Here is a 24,739-nt window from a genome sequence, read left to right as displayed (position 1 = left end):
TCTCTAGACTTATTGCATCCCTAAGAATAGAGCGATTAAAGGCACATTCCTCCGTCGTCCATACCCTATGCCACAAAAGAACAGGAGCAACCCTGATTATATCTTCTAGGTAGGGCTCCCCAGCTCAGCGTGGCAAAGGTAAGTTGATGTACTTTCTGGGACTGCTAAGAGGAATCTCAAGAAGATGTTCTCTACCATCTGCAACGGTTTTACATTTACGTGTCCCCATAATCCAGCACCATAAGTGACAATTGACACGCAAGTTGTTCTATAGACAGTTAAAAGCTCCCTAAGTGGTTTCTTGCCCATTCTATTACTAAAGGATTTCAGTGCCACAATAGATTTACAGAACAATAATCGCCTAGTTCGAATCGTATCATTCCAACGACCAGTTTGGTCGAATAATACGCCGAGTTATGGGAAAGTGGGGGTGTGCTCAAGAGGTTTTTGACCAACATATATTTTTTTTCCTTTTTTTTGTTGTCTGCGGCCGTAAGTCATACTAAACGTTTTTGTGCAATTTAGCTTCAAGTTTAGATTAGACATATAAGCTGTAAAGGTATTAACCATCTTTTGCATGGCCAGTGGTGTCCTGGCCATCAGGATCGCATCGTCGGCATATAAGAGGGCCGGGACAGATCTTCTGCCGACAGCCTCACTCACCCAACATTCCGCAGCATTATCCACACCAACATTCCACACCACACTCACACTGGCTGAGCAGCAGGTACAACAGACTACATCTCTATGACTAAATTGTGTGCCTTTATAGAAGTAGGAAATCTCTGTGACTACTCTGCACCTCTCTTACCCTCTGCAACTTACAGGATGTACACTTATTTTGGCTACTCACAACCACTCACTTGTTGAATCATCTTTTTCTTTCCCTCAGGCCTGTGTCGCATCAGGAAAATGTGATTTCACATTTGTCACATACCACATCAGGACATAACAGCTGGGTTATTTTAGTGCTGCACAGATGTCCAATCCTGGCGGTTCCCTGGACACTGGTTACCGCAGGGTTCACCTCCGACCCTGGAGCTGTCAAGCTAATGAAGGGATGTTGGTTCCATGTAACCCTGTTTATGAGCCTAAATTCTGAGCCACCCCTGGGCTGCCTCTGCAAAGGCCTCTTCAGAGCCACAGATCCAACTCCTGGTTTCGGCCCCTCATCTCTTTAAGGCCTGTCACCGCTCAGGGTTACTTCCAACCATCACTAGACAAGAATTCTCCTCCCATCACCATCAGTTCCAACACACCTGGTGCTTGCAGGAGCAATACAGAAAGACATTTTGTCAACATACCAACAAGTAAAATGTGCCAAATAATAGAATGAATGAATGAATAAATTAATGAAAGGATGTGTGTGTGTGTGTATTGGTGATTTTTAGGTCTCAGCCTGCGAAAGACTGCGCACATGCGCAGTCGAGCTGGCGAGATTTAATGAGGTAGAGTATTTTTCACAAGCGAGGTTAAGACCCGCCCCTCTTTTTTATTGGCTAGCATCACCGTTCATGTTAAACGGTGGCCAACCATTGGAGAAGAGGTCCTAGTGACGTTCGTCTTTCTCTGTAAGCCCTGTCCTTTTCAGACTGGCTTACTTGACTTACTGCTGCGGTGAAAGCTTTCTTATCTTCTTTATGGGGCCATCTGTTTCGCCCCATAAAGAAGATAAGGAACCTTGTACTCCAGCAGTAAGTTGGGCCCCAACGCTACCTCCACGCGAGAACTCTGTTTCCCCCTCCCCGTGCTTTGTGACGTCCAGGTTACACTACATGATTGTAACCCGGGGGAAAGCTCTGTGCGCTAATCTCCCAATCAGAGGAGTACCTGGAGCTGCCCATTAATTGGTGGTATTACATGAGGAGGTTCACGCCGGGACTCAAGAGATCCCGCCGCTTTCTTCTTTGTTTTGTACATGTTTACTGGCGGCGTTTACTTTAACTGAGGAGTTGCAGATCGCCATCTCCTGAATTGCGCTTGACGTAGCCGGCGTTGGAGCGGTATTTGCAGAGGAAGGCGCAGACTGAAAAGTGAAGGTGAGAAGTTCTGCTTGAAGTGGTTCGGGTTGTGTGGATATGATTATACCAAAATGAAAGAAATAGAAAAAACATCTATTTCTTTTATTTCAGTATAATAGTGGCACCCGCGCTTTACTTATAACATTTTAAAAGTAATGCGCGGGTGCCGCGGCTGCCTGGCGAGTGGCAATATTAAATGCATTCCTTTGTGCTGCTTAATTGCTGCCATTCTCGACTTTTCCCTCTAACCGTCAACTGTTCGCTTCACCACACCCTCCCTCCGCGAGACACTTTACACCCACCTAGCTCCACCTTTTCCTGCTTCTATCTACAGGGAGATTAAAACATTCACCCTGTGAGCTCTAAACTCAGAACTCCTCGTACTGGCTTCAGCAGGATATCTGCCCCCAGCCCCAGCATGGGTAAGCGAATAACAGGGATCCAGGGGTTTCTCACTGACGGAGGTAGGAAACTCCTGACTTAAACTGTCAGCAAGTATTTGCAATGCAATCAGGTTTGGCATTTGTGAAAGTTAGACCCGTTGACGTTGTAAATGACTTTTTTTTCTTTTGTTTTTTTTTTGTTCACAGTGGAATGATCATATTTGCATAGCGCTGTTTACATTCGAATGGATTTGCAATGCTGGAGAACCAGAACATGGGAAATGGGTTACAAGGGAAGGGTTTTGGAAAATAAGTGAATCAAATGGGAAACGGAATTTTAAAAAATCATGACGGAGTTGCTGTAAAGGGTCTAGGATAATGCATGCACGGAGAGAGCGTGATACCGGAACAGGATATGCTGTGTGAGACAGAGAGAGCAAAAAAGTGTTTAGAGAGAAGTGTGCGTGAGTGACAGGGAGAAAGGGATGGTTAGAGAAGAATGCGGCAGGGGAGAAGGAGTATGACCGGGAGTGGGAAGCTCGGTTGCGAGGAAGAGATTAGAGGAGAATGGACGAAAGAGAAAGCAGAGGGAATGTCATTGAAAAGAACCCTGTTGGGTAAGAGGACAAGTTCTTCTGTTAAAACACTAGAAAAAGGCCCAAAAAACTTTACATCTAACTTGTATTGATTTTAGTGGCTTGTGTCTGGTAGCCCAAGCAAGTAGCATGTAAGCTTTCCCCACTAGTACATTATTTTCACTTTCCTTCTGCGACGCACCAAATATTTGACATCACTAAAATGCACTTCAATAAACACCTCAAAACAGGTTTGGGGAGTTGGTTTTGAGATCGCCGCCTTTCCTTTGTGTAAGCACTGGTAGGTTCATAGAGTTTGGAGTATGTTTTAGACTTCTCTGCACTCCTGCTGTAGGGTGCTGACCGGTCTGCAGAGGGCGCACCAGGAAGATGATCGGGGGCTCGCAACATAACCTCCTTTCACGGACGGTTCTGTGTGTGTGTGGCTCTGTGTGTGTGTGTGGCTTTGTGTGTGTGTGGCTCTGTGTGTGTGTGTGTGGCTTTGTGTGTGTGTGGCTCTGTGTGTGTGTGTGGCTCTGTGTGTGTGTGGATCTGTGTGTGCGGCTCTGTGTGTGTGTGGCTGTGTGTGTGTGTGGGTGTGTGTGTGGCTGTGTGTGTGTGTGTGTGTGTGTGTGTGTGTTGCTCTGTGTGCATGTGGCTCTGTGTGTGTGTGTGTGGCTCTGTGTGTGTGTGTGGCTGTGTGTGTGTGTGGCTCTGTGTGTGTGGCTCTGTGTGTGTGGCTCTGTGGCTCTGTGCGGCTCTGTGTGTGTCTGTGGCTCTGTGTATGTATGTGTGTGTGTGGCTCTGTGCTCTGTGTGTGTGTGTGTGGCTCTGTGCTCTGTGTGTGTGTGGCTCTGTGTGTGTGTGTGGCTCTCTGTGTGTGTGTGCAAATGCAATAGGTCTCGCATTTGCAAGCGATTACGCTATTGGCATTGTAAATGACAATGCCATTTATTTATCTGTTTTCAAAAACAAAACATAAATAAAAAGTTTGTCATTTACAATGCCAGTAGCTCTAACTTTTGCAAAGGTGAGACCGTTGCATTGTAAATGCTCGTTCTATTAAATAGTAAGTACTACGAATTTCTGATGTGCCTTTACAGTATCTATGCCGCTGTTCACACAGTATCCTTGTGGGGCATAGCCTGTTATGTGGTAGTAAATGAGCATCTGTGCCTGCTTTTAATTTGTAGGGTTTTAGTTGACTGCCCTTAAATGGATGGAAGTTATGATTTCATTTCAAAATCTGCACCAGCAGCTTTTAATAATAGACTGCTGCAGTGAGGTCAATTTAGCAGTTTCCAACTTGCAAAGGTGTACATCTTGAGCAAAAGAATAGAGGGTCTAACACAGTAAGTGCATATGTCTTGCATGCTGCGAAGTCCTCGCTGTCCTCAAACATTTTGTCTTCGTTACTCTCTCTTCTTAAGCCTTAATGATTGTGACATGCCTTCAATATCAGATTCCATTAGATTCTTTTTAGAAAATATTTTCAGCATTTCACAGTAGAAGTTCTCTCCTAACAGCGGTGTATAAGTTGAGCAACGTGTTTTTTTATTGATCAGTGCCCCCTGCTTCAAGAATTGCACAAGAATGCTTAACCGTCTTTGTATTGTACTTTCCATGGATTTACGCAGAAATTATTTTTTGGTAACCTGTCTTTTTGTTCCAGTAGCGTTTTCACAGGTTATTGTGGCATTGCTAGTGGCAGCATTGGAAAGTCTGCCAAAAATTAGCCAAACTCGACCTATGGGATTTGGCTTTTTCATTGGATATTATTTCACTTGAAAGTACTGCTAATTGCCCCTCCAGTGGAACTCTGTACTGCACCATGATCACGGTGTACTCAGTATTTGTGTGAGAAACCTCCGAAGGGATGCATTCAGCTGACCATGCATAAGACTTCGGTAGACCTTCCTACTGAGCTTGGACTCAGCAAGAGATACATTGTCCATATGGGATTAAAGGACTGTATGAGAGCAGCTGGGCTGTGCTTGAGTTGGGGGTTATGATGGTGCGATACAAGGGAGCGAGAAGAGTGGTGGATCTCCGGGTCCAGCTGAGGCTTGCTGTCGCAATCCGGCCGTGTAACGGCCCTCGTCCAGGGAGGTCCGTATGTGCTGGGAGTGCCAAGTGACAGTGAAGCGCAGAAGCTTTGATACAATTTCTGGGTATGGGATCTGAGACTGGAGAAAAGGAAAGGACAGGAGGTCTGGGGAAGTGGTTGTTGAACTAGCCAGGCAAGTGTTCTGGTCAGACAGACGTTACACACATACTCGCCCTTAGCTGTTGTGAATCTTTGCTGAGATGCCCAGAAGTAGAGGCCTTTGGGGTGTTAGAAAAAAGAGCAACCTAGTCATGTACCCTTAGATCAGGTGAATCTAGTATTCTAGTTAAATCCCATGGGAAAAAGGCATTATGGAGAAAGATTGCAAGACGGAGTGGAGGAGGAGAGACGTGGAAATGCTGTAATGTCCCCCAAGAGTTTATTCTGTCCTTCCAGTGATGTGACATAGCACGATATGACATTAGTGGACAACCGAAGCCTTGAGTAGTGGCGGGGGAATATATGACTCTTCTTGAGAGAAGTCGATAGGAGGGCTTTTGCCTCTTCCTGCTGTGTTGTAGGAATAGGATTAGGTCAGGAAAGTTGCAGGCAGGGCAAGTCACCCAAGAATGTCCTCTTGGCATTCAGTAATGTAGTTGGGGGGAGAGGTCCTCTCCAGTGTGGAGTTAAATCAGCATAGATTGGGGGTGGGGTTGACAAGTAGTAGGCTGCTCTGCCCCCTGACACATTCTCGAATGACACTACTAGGTCAGCCTCAGCTTGGTAGGTGCCCGAGATTGCTGTGGTGACTTGGGAGAAGAATTAATAGAGGGGAGGGTACATTCTGTCTTTGTTTTTTAATATAGTGCTTAACATGTCAGTTTTACCATTTATAAGAAGAGTCAATATAAGGTGATAGTATTTCCTCAGAAAGTAGTGCTTTGATGATCCTTTACTAGTAGTCCTTGTTGCTATTAACCAACGTATAAATATTGCTCCGGATAAGGATTAGAACCTGCCCTGATATGGAAAAAGGATAGGAAAGGAGGGAACAGGGGGGAGGTACTCTGGACATTCAACATCCTTGAATGCAGGGCTCATGCTTTTGATTGTAGATGGTTTATCACTCTACAGACCAGTCTTGATAATAACTCAACAGTATCTTACAGCAGTTTGTGTCCGATAACCATAACAAGTTGCTGAAGGGAAAGGAGCCCCCAGGTAAAGTAGGCAAACAAAGTATTTTTTTGTTGGTCAGTCCTTTCCTACTGTTCTTGGGAAAGAAAAAGAAAGGGCACAATAGTTGGTTGGATAGAGCATTAAAATGCTTATTCTTACAGCCTCTTGAACGGAGGCGAACATGGCACAGAGTGATAATAATTATTGAAGTACATGATATTGTGGTTTTAAACGGGTGGATGGAATCTTAATGGACTTATTTTGTACTTTCAGTTACCCCTGACGAAAGGCCCCAAGAGGCCTGAAATGCATTGGGTTTAAATAAACTGCTTTTTAAATGGATTTTGGCATCAGTACGTGTTTTTGTCAAGAGGTTCGGATGGCCCAACATTAGCATGAGAAAATTTTGGAAAATTGCGTTTCCTGGTTTGAGGTTGGAAAGAAGGATGAATGTGGAAAAGATTGAGGATTAAAAGCAAAAGCACTAAGAAAAAACTGTGAAGAATTAAATATATTGCGGCAAATGCAATCAAAGAATGCAGTGCTACGAGGTGGAACAAAAAGGTGTCCCACAGATATGGTGTACAGAGTGGCTTGGACCTAAGCCAGACCAGCAGACCATCGTGCCTGGTGGAGACCTTACTACACAGCCCCCTTGGTATAGTTCACTGTGTGCCACCCGACAAGTCTGGTAGGGAGCATGTCAGTCACTGATCTAGGAGTGTCAATAAGCAGAGGTGGATGAAAGTGGCGGGAGTCCACGTAATTTCAGGCGTCCACCCAACCATTGTCACAGTGTAAGACCAAAGACTGAACTCTGAATTGCTGTTAAGTCGAGGACTTAACCACTTTGCTGGGGCAGCACCTTCTACCCTAGTGGCCAAGCACGAAAGGATGAGCATTGCCTAGGAGCTTGAGCTGGACCAGCCCAGGAAGTAAAACCTTTGTCGCGTTCCCTCTCTACTAGCCGCCACTCTGAAGATGTTTCATTTACTGGGTCAGCAGAGCAATCAGTCACTCAGTCACTCAGAAAAAAACCCATCTTCACAACATTAATCACCACCAAAAAGAACCGAGAACTTTATCCAGGAATTTATTTTCTCCTAACTGCTAGTCAGCCAAGACTCATCCCCAGCCAGCCTGCTTAAGAGCCTTGTCCATCAACAGTTTTTCAATCTTATTAATCCTACTTTTTTAAAGGCAAGGAATATAATAGAATCCACTGAAATAATAAATTTTTTTCAGAGCATATTTCATTCATTTTTCAGTGTCCGGTTAAGAAATTGTTATTGTGCCAGAACTATTTGTCATGGTTTTAGTCAGAATTTTCATCAGTAATTTGCATTTCTTAATAATATGGACCGTTCCTTTCATTACAATAAATATATTATGGATATTCCTTTCATTATCCCGAACTTTCTGTAGAAGTTAAGCAATGATTGGGGCAAACTAACATAGTAGCTGTTTTTCAAGCTTTCTTTCGACTTTGTATCTACTGAATACATTTGTATACAGTAATTTGTGACACGCTGCAATATTCACTTGGTATCTGTAGTGACCGACACTAAAAGTGCCTTCCAAATACAGAAGTCTAATTCGAAATTTGACACTCCACTTTCAAATAAAAACTCATTCCAACCGTAGGATTCTCGTTTCAAGTTAGAATTATCCTAAATTGTATGTCGCACTGACCCCTGGGTATTATCTGTTCATGATGACTACGGTCCATGAATGCTGGCTGCTGACTGACTCAACACAGCAACAAGGAGAGAACAGGGCGACAGGAGTAAGGGAATTTACCTCAGATTGTCGGATGGTGGAGGTGCAGGAACTGAAAGCTGCAGCACTGTAGTCGCAAGCACGTAGGCAAGTGTTCCTTGGGTAGCTTATTGGGTTAATCTTCATGCCAGATTGTGCCAAACTTACTTTGGTGCCCGGGGGGAGGAGGGGCGGCCTCCTCCCTTGAGTTTACTATGTCACAATGAGTTGTCTACCAAGCTGGATCTGAGAGAGCTCGCTATTTACTGAACAGGTTAAGGCATAAAATATTATTGAAAGCAAAATGCTTACATTATAAGTAAATGACAGGAAAGAAAGTAGGCCTGGGAAAAATGGCAGTGTCTTGGCATATTCTTGAAAAACACAATAGAGACAAAATGTTGGACAACCCCCTAAAACATATTTTTGCCACACGAAGTACCAGCTACTGGTATAAACATATTTGATGGATGGGTGTGAGTTTCATTTTTCAGCCAGTAATATATAACAGGCACAGCGGTTCTTCTCATTTCTGATGCTCCCCATCCAGTTGAATTAATGAATTTATTATGCATAATTAATTAAAACCGTTGCATACATTAAAAACTTGTTTAAAACATCTGTTCATACGTAATTAAAATACTATTGTATTGTCCACATATTTAATTTCCATTACTCGTTAAAAAAGGCGAGGTAAGAAAATAGAGGAGGGCGGATACCACTGTTGTTTGAACTCTTCCAGTGAGCCATATAGTCTTTTCCCAGTGGGTCGCATGTTGTTATTTAGAGGGCCTTGCCCGTTGAAGGCATTCTAGTCGTACTCATTGCCTTAGTTCTTAATTTCCATCGACAACTCGTGATGCATCGTTAAGAAAAACCCCAACCAATGGTTGTGATGTAGATCAGTACAGAGGCCTTTTTTTTTTTTTTTTTTTTACCTGTTGTGATTTTAGGTGTAGTGATAATGGGAAGAGATTTTTAGAATGTTGGCTCCGTTAGTGAGTCTTCTCCCAGGTGCTCTTTTTAATGGGCGCTACCGTTTGGCAAGGCTTCTGTAGTTGAATGTTCCAAGGGCGACATATGTAAAGATTCCAGTCGCTTGCCTGTTAAGTCGAAAAACTTTGTTAGTCGACAGTTAAGCTGCACTTTCTCTGGTCTGAAACACAGCAAAGCCGCTTGTCTACAGGTCCTTACTCCATACTGGTTGAAGACTGGTTTTAAAAGATTCATTCTTATGTCCCTTAACTTATTACAGGTACAGATAACATGTAGTAAGTCCTCCAGTCCGCAGCCGCAGAGGCGACAAGGCTGGTCACCTCCTTTTCTCTCCCAGGGGGAGAAGAAACTGATTAATTGCGCCAATCACCAGGCTAAGTTTTAAGGATTTTTCCTTTGTGGTAGTTTTTATTACAATTTTCAAATACGATTGCGGTTTTAAAGCTTTGTACGTATTCAGTACGACCCATCCGTGTGATCGTTTGATTAGCGTGTTTTTATCTTCTATGACTGACAGTTGTCGGCAGACCTTTGTCACTGTTTTTTTTAAAATACTGCATGTGACACTGAGATGCTCCAGAGATCTGACAGCCCTAAGTACTTAATTGAGTCCTGCAAATACTCTCTAGCTGGTGATTTTGCTGGATGGGAGAGCTCAACCCAAATATGGCTGTTCAGGGAACCTTCTGCTGATTCTTTTATTTTATGCCAGCATTTTACATATGCTCCCCTTCTTTCAATTGATTGTTTTTGTAGTCCGAACTCCAGACGAATTTGGGTCGGGAAAGCGTACCTTGGGAGGTGAAAAATGAATCGATATGCATTTGTTATTGTATTTTCCACTGCTGTTGGGTCTTTGCCCTTCATTGCTGGGTTACCGTATGTAATTGTCGGGTGAAGTTTTGCTTGCAGGACTTTTATTAAAGGATCCAGTGTTAGGTCTGGTAGTTGCTTCTTTAGATGTTTTATGGCCAGATACAGCGCTACCCCTTTCCTCCGCACGGATTCTATCTGTAATTTAAACAAGTTGTTTTGATCTAATATTAATCCTAGATATTTATAGCTGGGTGCTTGATTTAAGCGATGCCCATCCAGAAACCAATTGAAACTTTACTTCCCATGGCTATTTACTGCCATTATTCTTGTCTTGGTGTAATTTATTTTCAGGGCGTTCCGTTCTGAAAAGCTGTTGGTCACATTCAGTAGATGTTGTAATCCAATGGGGGTTCGACTTATCAGTACAGAGTCATAGGTGTATAACAAGTTGGATAAGGTTATATTTCCTAGTTTCGGTGCATGATTGTTGCACTTGTCCAATTTCCCTGGTAAGTCCGCAAGGTAAAGGTTAAAAAGTGACGGGGCAAGGAGGCACCCTTGTTTTAACTTTTTTGTAGTTGGGATATCTTTTGATAGATGGGTCCAAGCACCTAGCTTTATCCTTATCCAAGTGTTTGTGTGCAGGTTCCTTAACTGGTCCAGAAGTGGAGGTGGTATTCCCATCCCTTGAAGTTTTAGCCAGAGCTTTGTTCTATCCACATGGTCAAAGGCGGCTGTGAAATCGATGAAGCAGAGGTACAGGGGATGTTTCCCCTGTTTTGCTGAGTCCATTAGTAAAGTTAGGGCCATTATATTTGTTGTTGTACCCTGACCTTGTCGGAACCCGGTTTGTGTTGGTGAAATAATATGGTTGTCTGACGCCCAAGGTCATTTAGAATAAGCCCAGCAAAGTATTTAGCCTCGGTGTCTATGAGAGCTATCAGTCGATAGTTTTTTGGCTCAGACCTCTTCTCTTGTTTGTAAATCAGGCTTATGATTGAGCCTCTCCAGGACTGTGGAATTGTAGATGTTTCTAATGCGTTTTTAAAAACTGGATCGAATGCGTTGCTCCAAAATTCAGGATCGTATTTGTACAACTTAGGCGGAATGCCATCCAGATGGTTCATCCTTGTACAGTTGGGTCAGAACTCCCAAAAAGTTTTTAGAATTATGATTTCAGGTGTATAATGATTTAATCGCAAGCCCCTTTACATCCCAGTGCTTTATTCTTTCTTGAATGCATCATTACCTCTGCAGCCTGGAAACCGTTTTCAAAAGACACCACTGGGTGATGGAAATCTCCAGGAGGCGACACTTCACCCCATCGGTAGTTTGTTTATTGCACATGAGCAGGAGCAGTAAACCATTTGTGAAGCAGCACTTGTACAAATAATAATGATATTAATTATAACAACATGTTGATTGAGCACTTGACACAGCACTTCTGTGTCAGTTAACCAAATGTTACATTTTATTAATACTCTGTGGGTATGGTTGTGGGCTACTTGAGTCTATAAGCAAAGGTCAGTTTAGCATCTCTGTTAAGCCTGTAAATCGCCTTGCCATTTAGACATCTTTATCACCACCTCCCCTGTGGGTCCCATGCTCTCTTTCCTCGTCTCCCTTGTGTCCTCTTATAACCCTCTTTTGTTCACTATTGGTCTTAACAACAGCTGCTCCTTCACTGAGTCTTGAGTGACACATATAAGGCACTCTTCTTGTTTGGTGGAAACATATATTCAAGTAGATGACAGTATTTTAGGTTGCTGTTTGTAGGAGCAATCATGGTGATGGTTAGTTTGATTAACTCTAACCAGGAGCACACTTCTGTGAGGTTTACTGTGTTTTGTTTACTTCCTGTTGCAGGTGTGTGGAGGCCCTCATCGTGTACTTCCGGATAGGCCGGCAGGAGGAGCCTTACGTCAGCATTTCTCGCAAGAAGAGACTTAAAGGTGCCTACGAACAAGAGATTGAGCAGGAGATTGGGCACTCAGCCCGAAGGCTCGCCACGCACCGCAATGCCTTCAAGCGGACCGCTGTCGTGCAGGCCTTCCTGGGCTCCACCCCACAGTTGACCTTGCAGTTGTACGTCAGTGTGCTAGAGAAGTATATCCCAGTTACTAGAGGTAATGAAATCAGCTGTGCTCAACAGATTGGATATGTTTTTAGATGGTTACTTCCATTAAGTGGCTACATAACGGGGTATTTGTTTAACTTGGTACTTGCATGTTGGATTTTGAGACCTTTCCAAAGAAGAAATAGATGAATGAATAGACTAAATGCTTTTTAGTAGTACAGAAGGAAGTAAATATGGGAATGATTTTTTGTCAGCAATTTATTGATTTTTTTTAATAGGTTTGCTTGGGTGTATAATAAACTTTACAAACTATAAAATATGGAAATACTTAATGCAATATTGATAAGGTCAATGACAGAAACAGTCAGAATTTGTTGCTGTAGTTAAGGCAGAATACAAAGAAACCGACCACCATTCTCCATCCAGCAGGACTTGTGAGACTGACCCTGTTTCCAGGTAACATATATCTTGTGTGGCCAAATCTTGCCATCTTGGGAAAAAGGAAGTTGCCCTAATCGAAAAAACGAATGTGCTATATAGGGCCATAGCATCCAGAATTTAGCTATGGTTAAAGTCCCTTTTTATGGCGGAATACATATTTTAAATTTGGCAGTCCATCTAGGTAGTTTAGATCAGCCTCTTTGCTAATTGCGGTGGCAACGTGTGTGATTCCTTTCTAAATTATAAGTTGGAAGACTCTTTACATCTTCAATCAAAATGTGAGTATTTATTTTAGAAGACCTGCTTTTCAGAATCTGCAAGATCCGTTCAGTATACCTATTAGTAGATATGAGGCTCAGGAAAGTGTCTTTGTCTACAAAATATATCTTTCGGATGTTCAATAAAATTAGATATATCACCATATTGCTTGTGGATTTAATGACCAACTAGGTTCGAACTGCTTGAATTGGGTTGATTTCACGAGGAGTTTTCAATAGAATCCTGTTCTGTGTAAAGATGTGTAAGCAACCTCTTCATCAGCTGCAGAGTTCCCCAAATATTGTAGAGAAATTGTTGAGACCTATACTGTGATATCCTTGAGCTTATCGTCAAATGTCACTCCCAGGTATCTGTGCAGATGAGCAAGCTGTAAGAGTTGCCTTGCTGAGATCTCCTGTTCTAATTCGAGGGGGCAGCAAAGACCATATACTTAGCCGTGTAATTTGTTTTGGAATATATAGCAAAAAATAATAACATTAATTCCCAACAAAAAGAAAAAAAGCATATCGGTTATGCTGAATTCCACTTGAGTATGGGAATAGAGGACTACATTATCTGCATAATAATTTGCCGGAAAATAAACCATTCCTAAATGTTGGTGGAAAGTTATTTGTCAAGTGCAATTCAGTACCTTTTCGGACAATGTAGGTTGAGGAGAAGGGGTGCGTCCTCGTGGCTACAGTTGTTCTGCCCTCATTTAAAAGATCTTGCACTCGCACCAGGTGTTCGCGGATAGCAAATGATATGCACCCAGGAGAGTTTTTTCGTTTTATTTCAATCTTTAACTTTGCTCACAGCACCAGCCTCTTTATTGTATAAAAAATGTCCACAAAAGTGCAATACACGTGCCGCTTTTCCCCCTTTGCTAACTCTCATGCATGGCTCAGTAGTCTTAGAGACTGTCACAGAGACAGTCACAAATCCAACACTTACTAGTCCAGCTTATCTCACATAGATACCACAAACTGAAACCTGGTTTGCAAAGTTGGCTGTTCACCAACAGGAGCACAATATTTTGCCTGGAGTAATATCCTGTGACAGGATAAACATTCAGAGACCTCTGTAACCCAGCTAGGTGCAATCTAGTAAAACCACATCCTTCGTATATTGCAGAATTGGGATTTTTCTCCTGGATAAGTGAGGGGGCCAAGGCCTGACACAGTCCGAGTTTGTTTCCAAATCCGACACATATAATTTGCGCAACTCCGAAGAATTTCACAGACAGAGGGCTAAAACAGGGCTGCGTGATTGCCCCTACCCTGTTTAATTTATATACTGCCGACTTGGGAGAAGCATTGTTCAAAACTAACATCTTCCCTCTAAAATTGGGTCTCCTCAGACTGCCAATTATGCAGTATGTTGACGATCTCGTTTTGCTGCACCACACAAGAATTGGCATGAAAGGGGCATTAGCCGTGCTATATAAATACAACACTGAAAACAAGCTCGCAGCTAACGCATCAAAGACTAAAGTGCTAATCTTTGGCCACAAGCCAAAAAACCAAATTCTGGCATGGCAGCTGGGTCCTCTAAGGATAAGCACGACCAATAAGTATACCTACTTAGGAGTGCAATTTACAGATACCTGCAGACTAGCACTGCAGGTCAAAGCACTGGAGACAAAACGGCTAAGCTAACATATGGCTTGTGCAAACTACACCACAAGCTTGTAAGTCACTCGACGGAGGGGATCCGACGAGTTATCCAAGCCAAGCTAATGCCTACACTCCGCTATGGACACCATACCTTCCCCGGTCTGTTGACTAAGAAAATGGAGGGCCTATATATAATGGCGTACAGAAAAGTCTTTAAGCTCCCTCACACTACCAGGTGTTCATTGAGCAGTTTTGAGTTTAACATCACAGCAATGGGCATCGAATGCAAAAAAAGACATAGTCAAACTCCAACATAATGTGATCAATGCTTGCCCGGGCACAATCAGGGCTGCGCTACAGGTGATCTTCTCAGATACCAACAGTCGCTGGGCGAGGTATCTCTTGATTGCCAAACAAACATTGGGACTAACTTTCGAACCTTCCACAGACATACCACTTACAAGGTATAGCTTAAAGATCCTGTTAAAATAGTGTTGTAAGAGCATTTCGAGGCAACAAGACTGAACGGATCAGAGCAGTCTTAGGTGCAGAAGGCCTAAGTACCTCACAGGAAAGCACTACATGTCAGTCCTACTTAAAAGCAGGTCTTGGAAGGCAAGCCCTACAAAATGTTATGAGAGTGAGGCTCTTAACTTTGCCCATACAAGATTATAGAGCCCCTGGAGAAACTGGTCATCTAGTGGCAACTGCTGTTGTCTGTGTCAACATCCCACAGAATCTGCGGAACATGTTATTTGCTGCTGTCCAGCTTTGCTGCCCCAAAGGCGCTTGTACCTAAGAACTATGTTCATATGCCACGTGTTAGATCATGCAAGGAGGCTCTAAGGCACATCTATACCACCACCGTACCGATGGAGCTGGCACTAATTGGGAAGTTTTATACTGCTGCTGGAATGCTCATACGTTTAGCCAGAGAAGTGACAGTAGTATGAATTAGGCTTCAAGCACTATCGACAGTCAATACCATTTACACCTGTATTTTCAATAATACATATGCTTACCCTCATTTTCGGTAGGAATATGATGCCTCAGAGCAGTTTTTGCTCTTTCCGCGTCTGACAACCTTTGCATGTGTTGTGTTTTTTACCTTATCTCTGTATTTTAAACATGTCCTTTTATTCAGATTTTATGCATTTTATTATCACCTTTTCTAAACATGCACTTTCTGCTATTTTTGTAAAGATTTTAATTAATCACACAATAAAGATTTACTAATTCTCATAAAATTTGAAAAGGAGAGGGGCCAGGATACGCCCTTGTTAAAGCCCTTTGTTCATGGGGATCTCTTTTGAGGTATACCAGTTTGCTGCAACCTTGATTTTTACCCTCATCTCGCTATAAACTGACACAATGGCTTTTAGCAGTGGCTTTGAAATTCCACAATTTGCTTAATTTTGCCCACAGGCGTCTTTTGGATTTTGTCAAAAGCATTCATAAAATGGATGAAAGTTGCATACAATGGCAGATTTTTTGCTAATGAGTCTTCATCAGTCAGGGTGGTCAGGGTTAACAGGTTCTCCTCAACCTTGCAGTGCCTTTAGAACCCAGTTTGGAACCATGAGATCAATTGTTGTTCTTTAGTCCACGTTTCCAGCTTGTCATCTAGGAGGCGAGCATAGCTCTTCCCCTCTATGTCCAGCAGAGCTATCATTCGGCAGTTTTTCGGGGACTGTCGGCTTCCCTTCTTGTGTATCGGGACCAAAATGGACCCTCTCCAACTATGCAGAACAGCACTGGGTAAAAATCAATCCACAAAGCCTGGCGTTAATATTGGGCTCCAGAGGTGCGGATCGGATTTTAATTGTGCCGCTGGCAGGCCGTTCAGGCCAAGTGCCCTTGACACTCTAGGGTGGCTTAAGATTGTGTCAACCGATTGTTGTTCAGCCATGCGTTGTCTCCGGTTGTTTCATTGATCCTCAAGCTTGTGGGTATTGTTGTTGTTCGAACCGTTTGAGTAGATTCTGCATGATATAGTTGCTTTATGTATTCAGTCCACTGCTTTGGGGAGATACTACAACCTTATCAAACATAGTTGCTGTGCTGAGTGGTGAAAGGCAATGTGCCCAACCACTGCCTTGAGTGCCAGCCTGACAGGCAGACAGCCAAGGGACTGTCCCTCCCTGATCCACAAATATATCTGTACCCTGGCAAGCCTGTCATTGCAGGCATGATGCCCTATGAACCACAACTATCCATGCTAGGTGAATGAAAAGGATGAAGGATTATGACCACATGAAAGCACTGCATCACCTGAAGCGACTCCTTAATCAAGAAATGTTTAATTTCTCATGATGCCCAAGTGAAGAAGCTATTCCTGCTCGGGAGGATCCAGGGACAGACAGTAATTTTGAACAGACGCAGTGGGAGACCCAGCCACCTATCAACCCCATGCCCACTTCCCCACCAGAGTCTTTGCACCTGTGCCCTTCCACATTCCTTGAGTACCTCAGGTGGTTTGATCTGATTTCCTGAGAGTGATGTCCACCATCAACATCCAGAAGAGTCCAGAGACAGGGAGAGCAGCTCACAGTAATGACTACAGTCCCAGCGGGTCCCATACCATCGACTGTTCTGCAGGTTTGAAAGATTATAGCTGTTAACCACCAGACTTTGGTCCAGTGGTCCACCGTTTAAAGAGCATTCGTTTGCACCTTAGTGTCACGACACAGATGTTATCAGTACAGCCTCTCACAATACTGTTACACTGTATGCAACTGAGTTTCAGGAACTATCAAAGAGTGTGAGCCTTCCAAAAAGGAACAAATTCTTTGGGCCTTTATGCCAGACTTTCTTGCCTACTAATTCTACTTACACTCTTTCCAACACAATCCACCCCACTCCAATCCACCCATTCCAATACAATCCACACACACCAATCCAATCCACCCGCACCAATCCATTCCACCCCAATCCAATCCTGTCCACCTCACCTCACCTCACCCCAATCCAATCCACCTCACTCCCTCCCCAATCCACCACTCCAAGTCACCACACTCCAATATAAAACAATCTGCCCTACTCCAATCCAAAACAATCTGCCCCACTCCAATCCAAAACAATCCACCCCACTCCAGTCCAAAACAATCTGGGCCACTCCAATCTACCCCTTTCTAATCCAAAACAATCTGTCCCCCTCCGATCCAAAATAATCTGCCCACTCCAATCTGCCCCATTACAATCCAAAACAATCCACCCCACTCCAATCTAATACACCTCCCCCAGTCCAATTGACCTCTCCCCAAACCAATTCACCCCACACCAATCCATTCCAATCATCGCATACAAATCCAATCTACCTCAATCCAGTCACATCCTATCTACTCCACTCCAATACACCCCACCCTACTGCAAATCACCCCACCACAATATACCTCAATCCAATACACCCACCCCAATCCAGTTTGCCCTACTCCAATCCGCCCACTCCAATTTACTCCATTCCAAAACAATCTGCCCACTCCAATCCGCTCCACTTCATTCCAAAACAATCTGGCCCACTCCAATCTGCCCAACTCTAAACCAATCCACCACACCCAAATCCACCCACTCCATCCCAGTTCGCACCACTACAATTCAATCCAACTCATCCCAGTCCACCCACTCCATCCCAATTCACCCTACTCCATCCCAATTCGCCCCACTCCAAACCAAAACACCCCATTCCAATTCAGTTCACCCCACACCTACCCAATTCACCCCAACCCTGTCCTATCCACCTCACCCCAATCCAATCCGCCTGCCCCCTCCCCTCCCCACTCCAATCCCAACCACCATAATCCACCTCTCTCCAATCCAAAACAATCTGCCCCACACCCATCTGCCCCACTCCAATCTAAAACAATCTGCCCCACTCCAATAAAAAACAATCTGTCCCACTCCAATATTTCCCACTCCAAAACAATCTGTCCGACTCTAATCTGCCCCACTTCAATCTAAAACAATCTGCTCCACTCCAATCCATAACAATCTACCACACTCTAATCCAAAACAATGTGCAGCATTCCAATCAATCTAACTCCAATCCAAAACAATGTGCCCCTCCTCAATCTGCCCCACTCCAATCCAAAACAATCTGCCCCACTCCAATCCAAAGCAATCTGCCCCACTCCAAAGCAATCCGTACCACTCCAATCTGCCCCACTCCAGTCCAAAGCAATCTGCCCCATTTATCCAAAACAATCTGCCCCACTCCAATTTGCCTCACTCCAATCCAAATCTGCCCCACTTCAAACCAAAATAATCCGCCCACTCCAATCCACTTCACCTCACCCAAATCCACCCACCCTACTTCAATCCACCCCAATCCAGCCAAATCCAATCTACCCCACTCCTATCCACCCACCCTACTTTAATCCACCCAATCCAGTTCACCCCACCTCAATCCCGTCCAACTCAATCCGAACCACCTCAGTCCAATCTACCCCACTGCAATCCAATCCTACCCACCCAAATCAACCTAATTCACCCCACCCCACTCCAATCCAATCCACCTCAACCTATTTCAAAGCTCCCCACTCCAATCCAATACATTCATTCCATCCACTCCATTCTATCCAACCCACTCTAATCCAATCTACTTAATTCCAATCCACCCCACTACTCAGCCCACTCCACCCTATCCCACCCCACTCTACGATACTGCACTCTACGACACTGCACTCTGACAGTGTTTGCCACTGAACTCTACTCCCCTTTACTCAACTGGATGACACTCTACCCCCCCCCCCAATCCACACTACGACACTCTATTCCAACAAATCTAGTCTTTGACACTCTACTGACTACTCTAGGACACTACACGCCACTAACATTTAGCCGGGCTGAAAAGGAGCCACGCATGGCAAAACCACATCGCCAATGCTCTTTTATAGGCAAGACCTATTGGCTTTGCCAAAGGTTGTTAAAATAACCTTCTGATATTCAAGTAGACCATAATCTTTCCCCTAACAACTTGTCAACTAGTCACTTTGGAGGTTGTCTTGCCCTTTTCAAAGAAATCCCCCCTCCCAAAAATGCAATTAACGTCCATAGACCTCAGCTCTTTGAGAACCAGTTTCACCTTCTAAAATGGTTCATTCTACTTGTCTTTAATGGGATCACGCTGCTAAAGATGTCATCCTCTCACTTAAGAGCCAAAAGGTTCATAGGTTTGTCCAATTGGCCCTTCTTTGTTGCCCTCGTTAATCTGCTCGGTGTAAAATGTATTCATATGGTGACCAGTTCACAGTAACGAAAAATGTACCATACAAATAGAAGCTCAGTTAAGCGAAAGTAATTTGTTTTGCCAACCTTCTCAGAATTTGTTTTAAAAAAAATATTTCGTTGAATAGATTGTTTTATGCTTTCTTGTTCTGGTTATTCGTGGCACAATATAGTCCTGTGGTGCCATCTGCTGGCCTATTGGGGAGTTGCACGCAATCTGTTTACATTTGAATAATGAAAGGAACAAAAGAGATGTGTTGTTCGTCTGATTCCCTCACAAGTGTTCCATAGATCATCTGCTGTTAGTGATTGTCAGTGTTACCTATTGATCATTAACAAGCACACATATTAAGCCCTCAATCCATTCCGCAAGCCTTTTGTCTATCTTACTTCTTCCGATTTGAAATTAATGTGCTAAACAAATCCGATCTGACACTGGTGATACCCAGAGTACCTCGTAAACTCGGCAAAGTTGTGTACATCCGAGAAAGCGGGTGCATATGAACCATTGTTACATGATTCTGCCTCTTTGTTTTTGCCTCCTTCCCCATTAGACTTTCGGGCTAGGCCGGCTGTGGTGTAGCGGTCTAGCTCCCCGCAGTCACGTGACCCAAGGCCAGGGATCGCAATAGGACGTGACGCGGGGGGCTATGCATTGAGACCGCAGACACGGTGGCAAGTGTATCGGCTCTTCCCATATAGCAAATATAAGTAAATAAAGTGAACCTTAAACTCGCCCCCAGTCTCGCCTGCCCTTCGCCTCGTTTCCGCGGTGACCGTCTCCCAAAAAAAGAAAGCACAAGCTGTTCCAGGGCGTCCACGGTGTCCTCTACTTTCAAGACGACATCCTTGTCATGGGAAAATCCAAAGCTGAACATGATGACATCCTGCAGACCATCCTACGCACACTTGTAGCCAACAGCCTCACGGCTGAATTCGGGAAATGCAAATTTGGCCTCCTCAGGGTCACCTATCTAGGGTATGAAATCAGCGACACTGGAATCACCCCCAAATCGGCGTAAGTGGAAGCCATCAAGTCAGCTCCATCCCTGACATCCAAAGACGGCGTTCATTCGTTCCTGGGGCTAGCGGAGTTCTATAGTAAGTTCGTCAGAAACTTTGCGACAAAGATGCACAACTTACGCCAAATGCTCAAGGAAAAGAACAAGTTCACCTGGTCCGAGGAAACAGAAGCGGAGTTCTTAGCCATCAAACTAGACCTCTGCAAGGCGGTTCCCTTACAAGGATTTGACGGTGCTGCATCCAGTATCCTCACCACGGACGCCAGCGACAAAGGTCTGGGAGCAGTTCTCTCCCAGAGGGCTTCCAATGGCACAGAGACCACGGTGGGCTTCGCGTCACGATCCCTCACCCCCAGTGAAGAGAAGTACAGGTGTAATCGAGAAGGAGATGGTAGCTGCCATCTGGGTGATGGAGAAATTTCGACAGTACCTGTGGGGGTCAAGATGCACACTTCATACCTACCACAAGCTTCTGATCAAGGTCCTTACATCCAGCGGCAACGTAACAGCCATGCCATGCATCGCTAAAATGACATTGCATCTGTTGGACTTTGCCTATGATGTGGAATACATCCCTGGCCCACAGAACAAAGTGACGGACTTCTTGAGCAGAGCAGCAGCCATGGAAGATCCCATCACATCATCGGAGTGGGAAGAGTACAGCGTTGCCTTCATGTCAGATCATGAACACGCTATCAGTGCCCAAGACTGGGCAGAAGCATACACGCAGGACACAGAACTCTCCCAGATCAAGGAGTATGTCACGCAAGGCTGGCCAGAGAAGAGGCACGTCAACAGCAACCTCAGAAAATACTGGGAAGTCCGCGACAAACTCTCAATTGGCGAGGAGTCCATATTCCTGCTACGGGGTGACAAAGTGGTGCCCCTGAAGGCACTGTATGACCGCATTGTGCACATCAACCATGAAGGCCACCTGGGCATCGTAAAAGCCAAAAGATGGATAAAACTGTTATACTGGTAGCCTGCCATGGACATTCAACGGAATAGGTTCATGAGGGACTGTAACCATTGTGCCAGAGCTGACAAAACCCTGGTCACCCTGAGGCCCCCCATCAGCGAATTCTCAACTCCCAACAACCCCTGGGAGGACTTACCCATCGACATTGTAGGCCCTGTCCGAGACACCCGGGGTACACCCAAACACCTAATCATCGTTGTGGACCGCTATTCCAAGTGGCCAGAGGTCGACATCTGCGACTCTGTAGATTCCGATGCCATCATCACTTTCCTCACCAACATCTCCTTGAGGGAGGGCATCCCCAAATCTTTCACCAGCGACAATGGACCTCAGTTCACGTCGGCCAAATGGGCAGCCTTCACCAACAGAATCGGAATCCGGACGAGGCACACCCCGGTCTGTCACCCAGCGGGTAACAGGCAAGTGGAACGCTTTAACCAGGTGATCATCAGCTCGATCCAGGCAGCCATCAGCGCCGGGAAAACTCGAAGACCGAAGTCAGAAACACGGTGTGGGCATACCGCATCACACCCACTTTGACAGGCTACAGCCCGTTTAAGATCTTAAGAGGCAGAGAACCCTTCACTAGAGACAACAGACCCTGGATGACCATGAGATGCCAAAGCAAATGGCCACCAGCCACTGTCCGAAGCAACATAACAAAGGCAACAAAGAGTCTACAAAACACATTATGACAAAAGGAACAATGTGCGTGACACCTCATTGGCAGAGGGCGAGTGGGTCTGAGTCAAAAATGGACAATCAGGACTCAAAGGTGACAGCAAATTCAGTGAGCCCCTGCAGGTGGTAGGAGCTTACTACCGCTCTGCGCTATTGAGCGACGGCAAGGTCTGGTCCCAATCCAGAATGGCCAAGTGCAACCAGATCCTGCAGTGGGGCATAGGCGACAGTGGGCTGTAAGAAAGCCCCAGTGTAGCGGGAGCGGCTGCACCCTCCACAGACCATGTGAGTGAGACCGGACCAGCCTGCGTGGAAGGACAATCACCTGGACAACAAACGATGTGTCCGTCCAGCCAGCACGTAGATGAAGGGGGAATCCCGGGCGAGACATGTAATGCCTCCCAGAGAGATCAGGAAGAAGGCACAAGGTCAGATGGACCCCGCGGAGGAAGAGAGCAGGGGATTGGAACACACACCAGCAAGGACCGTGCAGTGAAGCTGCTGAAACACCTCAGTGACTTTCAGTTGTGAATCTCTCTCTCTCTCACTCTCTCTCTCTCTCTCTCTCTCTCTCTCTCTCTCTCTCTCTCTCTCTCTTTCTCTCTCTCTCTCTCTCTCTCTCTCTCTCTCTCTTGTCTGCAACTGTTAAGGGGGAAGATGTGTAGTGTGGCGATCTAGCTCCCCGCAGTCACGTGACGCGGGGGGCTTGGCATTGAGACCGCAGACACGGCGGCAAGTGTATCGGCTCTCCCCATATAGCAAATATAAGTAAATAAAGTGAACCTTAAACTCGCCCCCAGTCTCCTCCCATTCCTTCCGTGGGATGCATCTTCGCTCGCCCACATCGACTTACCGTTTCTCCTTGTGTACCCTGGGACGGTCAGAGTTCAGCCTCAGTTTTCATTCACTGATATTGGCTTAGTCTAATTGAGACATTTATATCATTTTACTGCTCCTCAATCTCTATGCAGATTGAAGGCATTCTCTGGGAAGTGCTTCAATTGCATGAGTCACCATCGGAAAGATTGCCCCTCAGTTCTGCTAAGACGTCAAGCCCATGCGTGATCTCTCACTGTTTCCGGGCGCTTTTTTCACTCCAGATCAGTGCTTTAAATGGGGCGGTACCTACGCCAGATACTGCAATGACGACACTAGCCTTCAACAACTTCTCTGAGTCCCTACTCTTCTGGACCTTTGCATCAAAGCAGATGGGTGGGGCTTCTCTTTAGGCAATTCCACTTTGTAGTGGCAGAAGTCAGCTGGGCGACCTTTCAGCATCATTCTGTGAACCTCGCAGACATACGAGTTACAACTCAATAGAGAAGAGTTGACCTGAACATGCATTCTAAGGGAAAAGGCTTACAAGTTACCTTTCATGGAATAAAACTTCTCCCTCACCCAAAGTGAAAAGTAAAACGTTGAAAGACGTTTAGGTTAGGTCTTGATACTGGCTCTCGATTTAGTGGGTGAAGTGAAGGACACAGCAAATTGCACACATTGATTATTTCCAGCAACAAGGGGAAAAACAGATGTGAATGTGTTCATTTAGCCCAAATTGGATGAGATGGTGTCATCTCTCAGACCTTTTGCTCAGACCTCATAAATCTTTAGGTTGAAAGGCATAGCACTGCCTACGTGCTGCATTTTTGGTCTGTGCTAACTATCTCTGAAGTGCCATTTAGTTGAACTAGGCACATGTGTAAATTGTGTGCTACTTTGTACCTTTTCTTTTTGCGGCTAGTAGACCGAATTTCAACATAGATTTTTTCTTTTACAAAGAAAGTACTGAAGGTTATAAAGTGGGTTGTTGGTTGAGTGCGGTTGAAATCCTGCTTAAGCAAGAGCCATTATCCCTGTCATGGTGAACCACCAAAGTCACTAAATTAACCTGAGTTTAACCCTCTAGTACCTTGGCCAGAAATCAATTAGGCTTAACTTAGAGGCAATATGTAAAGTATTTATACAGCACACAAACAGTATAAAGTGAAAATATAACACATTAATAATCCCACAGCAATTTAGAAAAATAGAGTACATTTTAATAATTTATTTGACACCAAAATGACAAAAATCCAATCAGTAGAACCAGAGTTATACATTTTTGAAGTTTAAAGTGTAAAAGAGCATCTAAAACATCAAGACGCCAGTCTGGGGCAATGTCAAAAGTTATGGCCGACTGCAATGGAGCGCTGGTTGGATACAAAGGAATGGATTGGACCCGGTCTGCGCTTACCTTCAGACTTAGAAGAATTTTCGAGGAACAATGTCTGAGAAGGTCAAATTCAGCAAGGCTGCAAGCTGTATCTCTGGAGGAGACGGCGACGACAGGGAGCCGCTGCATGAAGTCGCTGGGAAGATTTCTATGTTCGGACTTAGTCTGTTTATTGGAAGTCAAAGTCTCCAGCAGGATGAAGCTACTGCCTGTAGCCAAAGATGGCTCTACGAGGCAGATACCCTTTCTCGGAGGAGCTGCTAAACAGGATTTACTGCTGCAGAGAAGAACATAGAGGGAGCTGTCAAAAAGTAAGCCCAACCTGGTGATGAACCTTTGGTGGATAGACGAGCAGGTACGTCCCGCTGTCCTTTCGGTTCTCAGAGCAGTTTTTAGCAAAAAATATTCCAAGTTTTGGATTTTGGCTATCTGAGCACCTTCAGCACCACTTCCAA

The 24,739-nt window shown here is 44.7% G+C and overlaps 1 protein-coding gene across 1 annotated transcript in view; it reads left to right on the top strand.

Moving 5' to 3' along the window:
* XKRX (XK related X-linked) overlaps positions 1 to 24,739 on the top strand; it is a 136,391-nt gene that overhangs the window by 98,841 nt on the left and 12,811 nt on the right. Inside the window, exon 2 of the mRNA XM_086964630.1 lies at positions 11,642 to 11,901. Within this exon, the coding sequence (XP_086820756.1) occupies positions 11,642 to 11,901 (260 nt within the window). The remainder of the gene's footprint in view (positions 1 to 11,641; positions 11,902 to 24,739) is intronic.

The sequence above is a fragment of the Lissotriton vulgaris genome, chromosome 4_1 (genome assembly GCF_964263255.1).
Source record: "Lissotriton vulgaris chromosome 4_1, aLisVul1.2, whole genome shotgun sequence".
NCBI lineage: Eukaryota > Metazoa > Chordata > Amphibia > Caudata > Salamandridae > Lissotriton > Lissotriton vulgaris.
The sequence above is the reverse complement of the archived record's forward strand: the minus strand, read 5'-3'. Positions and strand labels throughout refer to the sequence as shown.